We start from the raw sequence: 15,243 nt of genomic DNA, 5'->3' as shown, positions 1-15,243 counted from the left end.
CCTCTTGGTCAGTGCCCTGACAGAGAAACAGAGGGTAGATACCCAAAACCCACCTGTCTTTTGTCCAAACAAATAACACCTGAGACTATCACATCATCAAATACATCCACCTTTCTTGTTTAACCCCAGGACGACAGACCTGATTCACCAGACCAGACACATACTCAAAGGTGTTCTCCAAATATGACCATCTCATCGTTTATTCAGCCATAGTGTACCAAGGACTACATTAGCAAACCTGTTCCTTTTGTTGTTGTTGTTATAGGCCTAGATTAATCATTGTTTGCCAGGTGTAAACTCACCTGTCTTTTCTCTCTTTTTTACCTTTTTTTTTAATCACAATGTATCTCGGATTACACTGAACTGTGTCCCCGGCCTCCCTTCTTGTAGTTTTGTGTTAGGTCATTACTGATAGAGCAGGGACGAATGGTCGCTGACATTCCGATTGTGACCATCCCACATGTTATACATGAGTAATTAATGTATCTAGGATTTTGTTATCTAAAATACAAACACGCACGCACACAAATACATACACAGACACATACATATACACACACATACAAATACGCGTGTACACACATGCACACATACATAAACAGACATATACATATACATACACGCATGCACACAAATACATACACACACACACACATATATACACATACAAATGCACATGCACACATATATATACAAACACACACACACACATTTTTTAACATCCTCTCTTTCACAACAGTAACCTTGCACAGCAATACACCTGTCCCAGCATTTCTGCGACTTTTGGGATCCAACCTGGAAGTCATTCTCTGTAAGCGAGTCCAGGACCTTCTGCGATTCACTCAGGATCTCGACAATGGGGTTAAAACAGCAACCTTTGAGCTACATTTTCATCTTGGGGAAGGAACTAAACCTGGTGAATAGGGCCAGGTGCAGAAGCAATACCCTGTTGTTTATGGATAGGAACTCACAAGGGGTGGGAGCTTGGTCAGAACAGGGTGTATCGTTGTCACGAAGAATCCAGTTTTTCGCGCTCCACAGATCCAGTTGCTTCTGCCAAATGCCATTCCTCAAACACTTCAAAATGTTACAATAGAACTCTCAATTGCCAGTCTGACCCTGGGGGTGGGGCCGAATTCTCAATGCACAGTACCACACATTTTGGGGTGTGACACTCATGGCTGGCCTTAAGGATCACTCATCATCTTCTAGTGACATTCTTCCACTTTTGAAGCACCCGTGCCACTTAAAACATTGTGTACAGCCCATTGCCTTGCCTCCGTAACCTTGCTGAAGCAAGTTCAATGTCTCTGTAGCAGACTTCCCAAGTTTAACACAAAATTTCACGTAGGCTCTTTGTTCCAATTTCCTGTCCATTACAAAAATCACAGACTACAGCAGACACGTGATCACACAAAAACACAGATTTCGGAACCTGCAATGTAAATACAGAGATGTCTCTTGGCACACTGCCTCATAAAGGTCACTGCTGGCTCTCACTGCTCACACAACCATGTGATGCCATCTGTTGGCATGCTACAGAACTAGTTTGGCAACTTTCTGATACCACCTCATAAGTATGGCTGCGTGGTAAGAAGTTTACTTCCCAAGAACATGTAGCCCAAGTCCAACAAAAGCCTTGTGAGTGGATTTCATAGATGGAAACTAAAAGCTCATTGTATGTGTATGTATATATATATATATACACACACACACATATATATATATATATATATATATATATATACACACACACATATATATATATACACATATATATATATACACACACACATATATATATAGTTAATCCAAACATGAAAACACAACAACGCGAGGACGTGGAAGAAATATAGTATTATTGGACGCTCAGGAAAGACGGAGGGTTTAACGTTTCGAGCGGAGCTCCTCGTCGGAAACATAGGAGAAGGGAAGACAGAGGGAAAAAAATCGACAACGGTACCCACGCGGTCACATTATATATATATATACATATGTATGCATATATACATACACATATATATATAGATAGATAGATACATCATCATCATCATCATTTAGCACCAGGCTCCCTGTCTGTTTTGACATGGTTTCTAAAGCCAGATGCCCTTCCTAATGCCAACCACTACAACAGTATAATTAGTGCTATTATGTGCCACCAGCATGGGTGCCATTTGCATGGCACCAGCATCAGCCATGACTATGATTTCACTTGGCTTGATGGGTCTTATATCCATTTTCCACCCCACTGCATCTGTTTTTCTCTCTTCATTCCTTTCTATAGAAAAGCTTAACCTCTAATCCTCAAAGACTCCTCCATTTTTCACATGCATCCAACTGGAACACCTCCTTCATTGTTCCTTCACCTGTGTCTCTGTCTTTTGTGCAATTTTAATTTATTCTTCTATATATAAGTATGTTTAGGGGTAATGAGGTGCACATGTCTGTGCTTGTGTGGTGGGGGTAGCATGGTGTATGCATTTGTGTTCGTGTCTGCCCTTCACCACCTTCATTGTTTACGTCTCCATAACGAAGCAGTTTGACAAAAGTAAACAATAGAATAAAAACCAGACTTTAAAATAAGACCTGTAGATATATATATAGATAGATAGACAGACAGACAGATCTATAGGTAGATAGATATGTGTATGTATGTATGTATATATATATATATCCGGGACCCCCTTCGGTCATGACACTGACCATGGGATTGCACCTAGAAAGTTACCCTCCTAGTCACAAGTCTGGGCAAGGTTGTTTTATGGAAGACCAGCAGTCGCCCATGCATACCGGCCTCCCCTCTCCACGCCACCAGTGTTATCCAAGGGGAAGGCAAAGGGGCCGATACAGCTTGGCACTCGTGACGTCGCAACTCATTTCAACAGCCGAGTGAACTGGAGCAACGTGAAATAAAGTGTCTTGCTCGAGAACACAACACGCAGCCCGGTCCGGGATTCGAGCTCACAACCTCACGATCGTAAGCTCGACGCTCTAACCACTGAGCCATATATATATATGTATAGAAATTAAATATAAATTACAAAATGGGACAAGAACGCAAAAACACACAAAGAGACGATACAAAAAAACAGACGGGTCACTCGAAGCCTCCAACCTTCAGCCATGAACCGGATCATCCCAGCAATTTTGGCTGACCAATCCCGATATCGCTCCGATCACGGCCAGCCCCAGAGAAAAACTAAGCTACGGGCATTAGATTTCTTGGAAAGAGGATCAAATGTATACGAAACAAGGACAGGATGCCACACGAATATAAATACAAGAAACAAAAAATAGAAATAAAAAACAAGAATAGTAATAACAGGTAAAAACAGCAGGTGTCTTACGACTTCAGACAATTTTTAACTTATCTTGGCTGGCGTATTTGAAAAATGCCTTTGCATATATATATATATATATATATAATAACAAAGGGTAAAGTTAATTAATTAAGAAGTAATCAATAATTTCACCAAGTAGAATTCGGCATGTCGTTAAGTATTTTGGTTTCTCTAGGAGTCCCTTTTTAAAGTAGAAGAAATAGCCAAGGTTTTGGCTGCTATTTCTACACTTCGGTATGTGGTAAAGCAAATCTTTGATGAACCCTAATTATTAAGTATATATATAGATATACATACATATATATATATATATATATATATATAATACATACATATATATATATATATATATATATATATATATATATATATATACATATACATATATATATATATTATATATATATATATATATATAACATACATATATATATATATATACATATATATATATATTATATATATGTGCTTTAAGTTTTTTGATGGGAAACGTTTTCAAGTATGCATATAAAAAGTTCTATTTTATTCTTCCGGCTACAGTCTAACGATTATAATAATAATAATAATAATAATAATAATCCTTTTTACTGTAAGCACAAGACCTGAAATTTGGGGGAAGGGATTGAGTCGATTACATCGACCCCAGTGTGTAACTGGTACTTATTTAATAATTACTGATGGCACGTAGATAGGTAGGTAGGCAGATAGAGAGATAAATATGTGCCCTCAGCATAGGATATTACACAGCCTCACAAGTTTGCAAAACGATTGCCAAAATATCAGTACACCTCTCTGTCCAGAATGTTGGCCAGCTTATCAACAACACCTTGCAGGTTCACACGGACAATGCTGATAGAGCTGTGAGAGATTTCTCACTCGGGTCGACTTCTCCCTCTTATCATGGCCTTGCCACTCCACCACCATATCTGTCACTGATACACTGGTGATTGTGTCTTAAACAAACTACGCTGCTTCTCAGTAAGGCAACTGTTTCCAGCAACACTGCTGAGATGCCTGTACGCTGCCTGCAACATCATTGATACCAACCAATGTAACCAGTAAGTTACCATATGTCTTGTTTTGTTTTCCTTGCTGTTCATCGTCAAAAAAAGACTCTGTCAGCATCAAATACTTGAAATCGGTTCAATTTTAGTTTCCAAAATCATCAACCTCACCATCTGAACCCCAGGTAGAGGTAGGGCTCCACCAAGGATCAGCCCTCACCCCCCTCTTATTCATCATAGTCTTCCAGGCAATAACAGAGAAATTCAGGACAGGATGTCCCTGGGAGCTTCTCTGTGTACATATATACTGACAACCATAGTCTTCCAGGCAATAACAGAGGAATTCAAGACAGGATGCCCCTGGGAGCTTCTCTGTACTGATGACCTTGCTCTAATAGCTGAGTCACTATCAGAACCAGAGGAGAACTTCCAAGTGTGGAAGCAAGGTCTAGAATTGAAGGGCCTTAGAGTCAATCTAGCAAAAATCAAGGTCTTAATAAGTAGGAAGGTAGACAAATCACAAATCCCTTCAGGTAGATGGCCCTGCTCGATCTGTAGAAAAGACGTAGTTAGAAACTCCACAAGATGTACCTGGTGTAAGCTACAGACACATAAGAGGTGCAGCAATATCAAAGGAAGGCTAACTGGGGAAAATGGTTTTGTGTGTGGCAAATGCTCAGGGGCAATAAACATTGAAAATGTGCAGAAAACAGGCTTCTATCATATGCCAGGGGGGAAAACTAGAAGTAGTTGATAGCTTCTTTTACTTAGGTAACCGAGTCAGTAGTAGGGGTGATTGTTCTGAGAGAGTGGCTGCTAGAATAAGAATAACCTGGGCAAAGTTCAGAGAGTTCCTATCCCTGCTGGTGACAAAGGGCCTCTTGCTTAGAGTAAAAGATGACTGTATGATGCATGTGTACGAACAGCAATGCTACATGGCAGTGAAATATGGGCTGTGACTGCTGAGGACATGAGTAAGCTTGCAAGGAATGAAGCTTGTATGCTCCACTGGATGTGTAATGTCAGTGTTCATACTTGACAGAGTATTAGTGCCCTGAGAGAAAAGTTGGACATAAGAAGCATCAGATGTGGTGTACAAGATAGACAACTGTACTGGTATGGTTGCGTATGGATGAAGACAGCTGTGTGAAGTGTGACACCCTAACAGTAGAGGGAACCTGTGGAAGAGGTAGACCCAGGAAGACCTGGGATGAGGTGGTGAAGCATTACCTTCAAATGTTGGGCTTCATGTAGCTGATGACAAGTGACCGAAACCTTTGGAGATATGCTGTGCTTGAGAAGACCCAGCAAGCCAAGTGAGACCGCAACTGTGGCCTATGCCTGTGCAGCATAACCGGCCCATTTAAAAGTACCTTTCAATCATAAACTGCGCCTGAGAAGACCTGTTGAGTCAAGTGAAATCCGTTGTGGTTGATGCCAGTGCCGCCTGACTGGTACCCATGCCGGTGGCACATAAAAAGCACTATTCAACGTGCTGGTAGCATGTAAAAAACACCCACTACACCCTTGGAGTGGATGGCGTTAGGAAGGGCATCCAGCTGTAGAAACCTTGCCAGATCAGATCGGAGCCTGGTATAGCCCTCTGGCTTGCCAGAAGTCAAACCGTCCAACCCATGTCAGCATGGAAAGCGAACGTTAAACAATGATGATGATTTTATATATATATATATCATCATCATCGTTTAACGTCCGCTTTCCATGTTGGCATGGGTTGGACGTGTTATATATATATATATATATAATAAAGGGTTAATTGCAACAGGTTGCTCAAAACCACATACCGAAAATATTAGAAATAGCAGCCAAATCAGTCACTATTTCTACTACTAGTAAAAAAAAAAGTCTCCACAAACAAACAGAATTTGTAACCCGTATATGGTAAAGAGAAAGAAGACAACGAAATCCCAGCCTAACCCTTTATTATAATTGATATAATTCTTACCAAATATGGTCATTTCCATACCAAAAAAACTACTAGGTGAAATTTAGTCATTTATTAAATTAATTATATTTCACCCTTTATGTATATTGAATACTATATATATATATATATATATATATATATATATATATATCATCATCATCATCATCGTTTAACATCCGCTTTCCATGCTGGCATGGGTTGGACGGTTTGACTTCTGGGTCAAACACTAAGACACACAATCACATACATAGGCATGGCTATATATATCTATTTATACACACACATATATATCTTTTGTAGAAAACATAAATCCGAAAGAAGCACCCGCCTTCCCCAGACGTGATGGTTAATTAACACTATAAAATTCAGACAATATATATTAAATGGAGCTGCCTGAAACTGCGGTGATGCACTAATACCTCCACATATTAGCTTTATATTACTTATTTGCTATATATATCATCATCATCATCGTCATCGTTTAACGTCCGCTTTCCATGCTAGCATATATATATATGCTGGCAGGAGTGGCTGTGTGATAAGTAGCTTGTTTACCAACCACATGGTTCCGGGTTCAGTCTCACTGCGTGGCACCTTAAGCAAGTGTCTTCAGCTATAGCCTCGGGCCGACCAGAGCTTGTGAGTGGATTTGGTAGACGGAAACCGAAAGAAGCCCGTCGTATATATGTATATATATGTATATATATATATATATATATATATGTGTGTGCGTTTGTGTGTCTGTGTTTGTCCTCCTAGCATTGCTTGACAACCGATGCTGGTGCGTTTACGTCCCTGTCACTTAGCGGTTCGGCAAAAAGTGATCGATGGAATAAGTACTGGGCTTACAAAGAATAAGTCCCAGGATCGAGTTGCTCGACTAAAGGCGGTGCTCCAGCATGATCGCAGTCCAATAACTGAAACAAGTAAAAGAGTAAGACTATCTATATATATATACACACACACATTTTCGTTTGTTAGATAGCAACAAATTATATCTTGATTTCTCGTACACAAGAAATTTTCCCTTCAAAGTTTGGTTTATCTCCGTCACGTACATTTGGCCTTCCTGCTGTGGAGGTGAATCTCCTCTACAAACACAACCAAGCAACACACAAAGATAAACACATACATTCTCATATTTATAAACAAATAGTCCATTTAAAATAAGGCCAATTACATTTTTTTATTCAAATTTGGTGGATCGATAAAAAAGAACAAAGCATAAGGGAGACCTAAGTATATGAATTTTTTTTATTAGAGATCGGATCATCTCGTCAAGTAAGTGGTTTTATTGCTCGGGGTTAAACTGGAACAAACGCGGCGTAATTAAAGTTTGAAACTTTTTCTAAGTATAATTAGTTTCGTAAGTTGTAATTAGCGGAAAATAGCTGTTGAAATAAATTCTGAAGCCACCCGAATTATAGAAACAGCCTTGAAATTAATTATTCTTTATACAAGAAATTTTTTCAGAAATAAAATTATATTAATTTTTAATTATATTCATTTTTAATTAGTTTTATCTATATTTGCGTAATGTAATATAGTGTAGATTTAGTATTACCATTAAGTATAATTAAAAGGACCCGTTCTTGCCACCCCGTTAATTATTGCTACAATTAATGGTTGTCTGAGGTTAAGAGGCTCGCTTTGCAACCAAGCAGTTCCAGGTTCAGTCTCACGGCGCGGCATCTTGGACAGATGTTCTCTTACTAAAGCTCCGGGGGCCAAACCAATGCCTTATGAGTGAACTTGGTAGACGGAAACTGTGAGGCAGCCCCCCCACATGTTTGTGTTTGTGACACCCGCCCGTTCCCGCCATCGACTACCGCTTGACAACCGGCGCTGGTTTGTTTATGTCCCCGTTACTCATCTGCGACTGACTCGTAGAGTTAGTGGCAGACTTAAAGGTTCAGGAATAGATTTTTTTCAACTTTTCAAGGCGGTACCGAAGCACGACCGAATCTAATAACCGAAACAAGCAAAAGATAAAAAAAAGATACCTATATATTGGTAAAAATTTTAATTACATCACCTCTTCCCCCCTTTTCCTTAATAATCTCACTTTCTCTTTCTCTCTGTCTTACACACACACACATACCGAAATCCTGAATACTTTTATAAGACTAACCCAGTTATTACCATTAGTAACCAGATACATTATTACTTTGAACTTGCTCAGGTTCGTTCTTATTCCAGGTAAGAATTATGTGCATACCTGGTTACTACCTGTAACCTTTACCTGAGGTTACTACCTGTAAACCTTAGGGACCCAAAGTTTCCAGCTGTCTTTCAAGTACCAAGAAACTCCCTAAAACCCATTTCATTCTTTTTCTTTTGCACTCTTGACTGATTTTATTATTATTACTATTATTATTATTATTATTATTATTATTATTATTATTATTATTATTATTATTACTATTATTACTATTATTATTATTGTTGTTGTTAAACTACTTTTTTACTCGTTTTTTTTTTTCACAAACGGACAAAACCCTTTGTAACCTTTCGTCCTGTTTTGTCCCTTTATGTAATAAATTGATTTTTGTCACCCTTGTGGGCCAATAAAACAATTAATTATTATTATTATTATTATTATTAAGTAAGCTAAACTTGAAATTTTTACACTAATTTTTAATAATATTATAGACTAAATAATTTTATAGACTTAATAAATTTTAAAATATTTTAGACTAAATAATTTTTAATAATTTTATACACTAAATATTATTTTAGATTAAATAATTTTATAGACTAAATAATTTTTATAGACTAAAATTTAGTCCCACGTTTTTATTTATTTCTGTTTTTTAAACTTTATAGTTAACCTCCAACTTCCCAAAGACTCAAACCCGGGGGGAGAAAAACTCTTCAGAAAGAACGTCCCAAGCCAAATGGCCTACAAGCAGAAAGTGGCCGTAATAGGATGTGGCCCGGCAGGATTATGTATGTTGAGATATCTGATGCGAATAAGCGGGGACCACGCTCAGACTTCGGAATATTTTGAGGCTGTGGGATTCGAACAGCAGAATCGGGTCGGTGGAACCTGGGTCTACGACGAGAATGTCAGCTCTGGAGAAGAAGTCCGACCGTGGCAGTCCAGCATATATAAAAACCTTAGGTGAGGTGCTCGTTTCTTTTGCTTTCCTCTTTTTTTCTTCTCAACCTTCCTTTCTTTTTCTTTTTTTTTTAACGATAACAACCTTTGAGTTCAAACTCCGCCGAGGTCGACTTTGCCTTTCATCCTTTCGGGGTCGATTAAATAAGTACCAGTTACGCACTGGGTCGATATAATCGACTTAATCCGTTTGTCTGTCCTTGTTTGTCCCTCTCTGTGTTTAGCCCCTTGTGGGTAGTAAAGAAATATATGTGTGTGTGTGTATATTCTTTTATTTGTTTCAGGTTTCGGCGTAACTTCGGTATAGGTACCAGAAATACCGGATACATTTCAAGAAAGTGTTTTTTTTCTTCTATATATGAGGGGTTAGGGTTTGTGTTAGGGGTGGGAGAAAAGGGTTTCTGTTATCTTCAGAAATGTAAACAAAGCCACTTACGGTACCTATAACGAAGGATCGCCCAGGTTTCTTTTTAGTAGAACAAATCGACTCCAGGACTTATTTTTTTCTAAGCCTGGTACTTACTCTACCAGTATCTTTTGCGGGAACCGCTAAGCTTTGGGGACGTAAACACACCAACACCGGTTGTCAAACGGTGATAGGGACAAACAACACACACACGCACATATATATCATCATCATCGTCGTTGTTTAACGTCCGCTTTCCATGCTGGCACGTGTTGGACGGTTTGACTGAGGGCTGGCAAACCAGAAGGCTGTACCAGGCTCCATTCTGATCTGGCAAGGTTTCTATGGCTGGATGCCCTTCCTAACGCCAACCACTCTGAGAGTGTAGTGGGTGCTTTTTATGTGCCACTGGCACAGGGTCAGTCAGGCGGCACTGGCATCGACCACACTCGAATGGTGCCTTTTACGTGCCACCGGCACGAGGGCCAGCCAGGCGGCACTGGCATCGACCACACTCGAATGGTGCCTTTTACATGTCACCGGCACAAGGGCCAGCCAGGCGGTACTAGCATCGACCACACTCGAATGGTGCTTTTTACATGCCACTGGCACGAGGGCCAGCCAGACTGTACTAGCATCGACCATGCTTGAATGGAGCTTTTTACATGCCACCAGCATGGGAGCCAGTCAGACGATAATGCCATCGGCCACAACTGACTTCACTTGACTCAACAGGTCTTTGCACACACACACACACATACATATATTATTCATAGAATAAGGATAAAAAAATCACATTAATGATAATTATCAGGTAATTAGCATGGAAATAAGCAATTTATATTCTGTTGTGTCTGGGGAGAGTCATTCTCTTTTGGTGTCTTATAATTTATACATGCATATTCAAAACATGTCCTGTAAACGAACTTACAGGATATATATATATGTGGCTGTGTGGTAAGTAGCTTGTTTACCAACCACATGGTTCTGGGTTCAGTCCCACTGCGTGGCACCTTGGGCAAATGTCTTCTACTATAGCCTCGGCCGACCAAAGCCTTGTGAGTGGATTTGGTAGACGGAAACTGAAAGAAGCCCGTCGTATATATGTGTATATATATATATGTGTGTGTGTGTTTGTGTGTCTGTGTTAGTCCCCCTAGCATTGCTTGACAACCGATGCTGGTGTGTTTATGTCCCCCATTACTTAGCAGTTCGGCAAAAGAGACCGATAGAATAAGTACTGGGCTTACAAAAGAATAAGTCCTGGGGTCGAGTTGCTCAACTAAAGGCGGTGCTTCAGCATGACCACAGTCAAATGACTGAAACAAGTAAAAGAGAGTATATATATATATATATATATATATATATATTATATATATATATATATACACACACCACACACACACACACACACACACTATATATATATAAGTGTATCTACTAAATATGTACGTCTATTACAATCTACATGCCTTCTTTTAAATTGTCTGTTGCCAATCCAGAACGAACCTCCCGAAACATGTCATGTCATTCCGAAACTTCCCTTATCCAGAAAACTCCCCATCGTTTCTGCACCACTCCGAAGTTCTGGCTTACCTCGAGGACTATGCCAACCATTTTGGACTCCACCAATACATCAAAGTAAGCAACACCAATGTCGACTATCTTACTATCATCATCATCATCATCGTTAACAGCACAGTGAACATCACTCTCAGCATTTTCCATGTTTCAGCTGGAATTCACTACTTTCGTTTCAATCAGTTTTGAAAATAACAAAGAATTTGGTAAAATTACTAACCATTTTAATGAAGAATTTGGTAAAATAACCTTTGTCATTATTAACCGTTTTAATGAAGAATTTGGTAAAATAACCTTTGTCATTATTAATTGCCATAATTCTGTTGAAAAACACTGCATTTCTTTCAATTAATTTTGAAAATACCGAAGAATTTAGTAAGATAGCTGTGGTTGGGAGTAGAGTGCGATTTGACCCTTTTGGTACCAATGTAGTAGGGACTGTCCCTGGTTCTGGGATACAAACTTCCTGTTATAAAGCAACTGAAATTAAAACCTTCCATCAAAACATCTTCTCAGTTTATTTTCCAAAAGTTATTTTAATCTGGTGCCAAAGGGGTTAAAAAAAGGGACATAAAAAATCATCAAATTTAGTCTGGTCACCCTGTATTTCTGTCAAACAAATGCAACTCATAAATATATATGTATCGTCGTTATTATGTTAAACTATCGTATGTCCAGATTTGGGTAAATATACTTTTTCCATATTTAATTTAGCTTGCAATAACCGGTGATGAATCGATCCCTATTTTCTCCATTTTTTCCCACAGTATTCATTTTGAGGGATTAATATACTATACTTAAATGCATTCACTTAATACTAGCAATACTCCGAATATTGCATGGATAATTCATACATATACAAGGATTAGCAATGGATATTCCTCAAATAATGCAATATTAAGGATTCGGATGAATCAAGTACTTAAATGGTAGGAACCGGGTGTTGGGTTGAATTAACTTGTAAAACAGCGCCTTTGAAATGTCATGTATTCTCTGAAGAAAGTGGGGTTTTTTTTTGTTATGATGTAACGTACTCGTTAATCTAATTAAAAAAATCCCTTGGAAACAGCTGTAATGAGGTGACATTTATCCATCATTTATTATTTAGTTATATGTATGTATATATATATATATATATATATATATATATATATATATATATACATACATACATACATGTATGTATGTATATATTTTTGTTAAAAAAAGTCCGTTTCCTTGTTTGGTTTTATGTTTTCGTTTCTCGTTGTGTTCTGCGTTTATTTGTGGTGTCCTGTACTCATATATATATATATATGCATGTATATATACATGTAGATGTGAGTATGTACATATATGTATGTATATATGCATATATTTTATTTATTATATTGTTATTATATGACCGAACGCATGTGTTATTTCTCTTCTCCAATAAGTTTTTATTTATATATATATATGTATATATATATATATATATATATATATTAGTGTTTTTCTCTATTATTTAACCTATTGCTGCAGTTCCAGACTCAGGTAACCCTGGTGGAACCGTGTTTGGCCAAGAGCTTTCTTCCCAGTCCGGTTAAATGGAAAGTAACCTACAAGAAATACCAAGAGTCTGCAGAGATGGGAGCCAAAGAAGTATCACAAATATTCGATGCAGTGGCCGTGTGCAACGGGTGAGTGGACAAACCAAATTGTTGGCATCAGTGGGGTTGTGCGGGTGGAGGTGGAGGTGGTGGTGACAGCTGCAGACCTGTGGATGGCACCTGTTGTTGTTGTTGTTTAGGAAATCCACCTTAACAAATTTCTGTCTGACCCATGCTAGCATGGAAAAGCGGATGTTTAAGATGATGATGATGTAAACTCTCTCACTCACATACACACACACACACATATATATATATGCAACGGGCTTCTTTTCAGTTTCTGTCTCCCAAATCCACTCACAAGGCTTTAAGTCAGCCCGAGGCCTTAGTAGAAGACATTTGCCCAAGGGGCCAGGCGAGGCTGGCAACGGCCATGAACGGATGGTGCTTTTCACGTGCCACCGGCACAGGGGCCAGGCGAGACTGGCAACGGCCACGAAGAGAGAGAGATAGATAGATAGATATGTATATGCATATATACAACAGGCTTCTTTCAGTTTCTGTCTACCAAGTCTTTGGTTGGCCTGAGGCTATAGCAGAAGACACATGCCCAAGGTGCCATGCAGTGGGACTGAACCCAGGACCATGTGGTTGGTAAGCAAGCTACTTACTGTCATCATCATCATCATCATTTATCATTCGTTTTCCATGCTGGCATGGGTTGGATGGTGTAACAGCATCTGATGTGTCCCAAGGACTGCCATCATACTCTGATGATGTTTATTTTCCTTTTTTTCTCTTTTTTTTCTTTCAGTCACTATTCTGTGCCGTATTCTCCGTCATTTATTGGTGAAGAGAAGTTCCAGGGGACAATACTCCATAGCCACGATTACCGAAGCCCAGAGCAGTTCTCCGGAAAGATCATTGTGTGCGTTGGAGCAAAGAGTTCTGGGATAGACATAGGCATTGAATTGTCCTCGGTTGCCAAGAAGGTAAATACGGTTCTTTTGTTCCTCAGGTATTTTGGCATCAAAGAAGGAAGCCTCGAGCGTATGTGGCAACCTTTACGTGGTCGTTAGGCCTGCTAGAAATAGCAACCAACATTTGTTTCATATCATGCCCCTTTTTTTCTTCTCCACAATGTCATGAATGGCCCCTAGTGACTTCGTTGGAACCATGGATCTTGGGGCAATTGTCTTTGAGAAGAATAGGATCAATAAGATATCATCAAAGCACAATGAAATGAAGACACATGACCTGGTGGTTAGGGTGGTTCACTCACAATCATAAGATCATAAGTTCAATCTCCACACTTGTCGGTTGATTGTTTTCTTGAGCAAGACACTCCGGCTATCTATCTGCAGCTTTATATAGCTATGGTAAGACCTCACCTGGAATTTGCATCACCGGTCTGGAACCCCTATCTTGCCCAGGATATTAATCGTCTGGAAGCCGTTCAGCGACGTGCAACCAAAAGAATACCCTCCATCAGGCATTTGCCATATCCTGAACGCCTTACTTCCCTGGGCATGGACACATTGAAACTCCGACGTCTGGCAGCTGACTTGGCAGACACCCATAAAATTATTAACCATCGCACAAACAATAACTCTGAGCAACCTTTTCAAACTCCACCCATCTAACACCCGTGGACATATTTACAAAGTCAGAAAACAGCACAGCTCCTTCCATGACTTCAGGAAACATTTTTTCACGCTGGGAGTTGCTGAAGCATGGAACAAACTGCCGGCATCAGTTGTTAGTTGTCGGAGCACTGCATCCTTCAAAACTTCCATGCTTCCTGAGATTCAACAACACCACCTGATTTTCTCCCCTCCATACACACGCTGAAGCATGGAACACTGCCGGCATCAGTTGTTAGTTGCCAGAGCACTGCATCCTTCAAAACTTCCATGCTTCCTGAGATTCGCCAACACTACACCTGATTTTCTCCCCTCCATACACACGCTGAAGCATGGAACAAACTGCCGGCATCAGTTGTTAGTTGCCAGAGCACTGCATCCTTCAAGACTTCCATGCTTCCTGAGATTCGCCAACACTACACCTGATTTTCTCCCCTCCATACACACGCTGAAGCATGGAACAACTGCCGGCATCAGTTGTTAGTTGTCGGAGCACTGCATCCTTCAAAACTTCCATGCTTCCTGAGATTCGCCAACACTACACCTGATCTTCTCCCCTCCATACACACGCTGAAGCATGGAACAAACTGCCGGCATCAGTTTGGTTTTCAGAGCACTGCATCCTTCAAAA

General features: G+C 39.5%; 1 protein-coding gene across 6 annotated transcripts in view; it reads left to right on the top strand.

Annotated features, from left to right (window-relative positions):
- Positions 1-15,243, top strand: part of LOC115225884 (flavin-containing monooxygenase FMO GS-OX-like 2) — a 29,094-nt gene that overhangs the window by 10,642 nt on the left and 3,209 nt on the right. The window contains exons 1-5 of one of the 6 annotated variants that reach the window (XM_029796878.2): positions 4,254-4,399; positions 9,117-9,414; positions 11,320-11,458; positions 12,902-13,059; positions 13,784-13,961. In XM_029796878.2, the coding sequence (XP_029652738.1) occupies positions 9,188-9,414; positions 11,320-11,458; positions 12,902-13,059; positions 13,784-13,961 (702 nt within the window). In that variant the 5' untranslated portion in view covers positions 4,254-4,399; positions 9,117-9,187. Of the gene's footprint in view, positions 1-4,253; positions 4,400-7,201; positions 7,225-7,352; positions 7,572-7,866; positions 8,304-8,353; positions 8,490-9,116; positions 9,415-11,319; positions 11,459-12,901; positions 13,060-13,783; positions 13,962-15,243 lie in introns of those variants that run through there. The other 5 variants (XM_029796882.2, XM_029796881.2, XM_029796877.2 and 2 more) reach the window with 5 other exon arrangements.

Source organism: Octopus sinensis, linkage group LG28 (genome assembly GCF_006345805.1).
Source record: "Octopus sinensis linkage group LG28, ASM634580v1, whole genome shotgun sequence".
NCBI classification, from domain to species: Eukaryota; Metazoa; Mollusca; class Cephalopoda; order Octopoda; family Octopodidae; genus Octopus; species Octopus sinensis.
The sequence above is the reverse complement of the archived record's forward strand: the minus strand, read 5'-3'. Positions and strand labels throughout refer to the sequence as shown.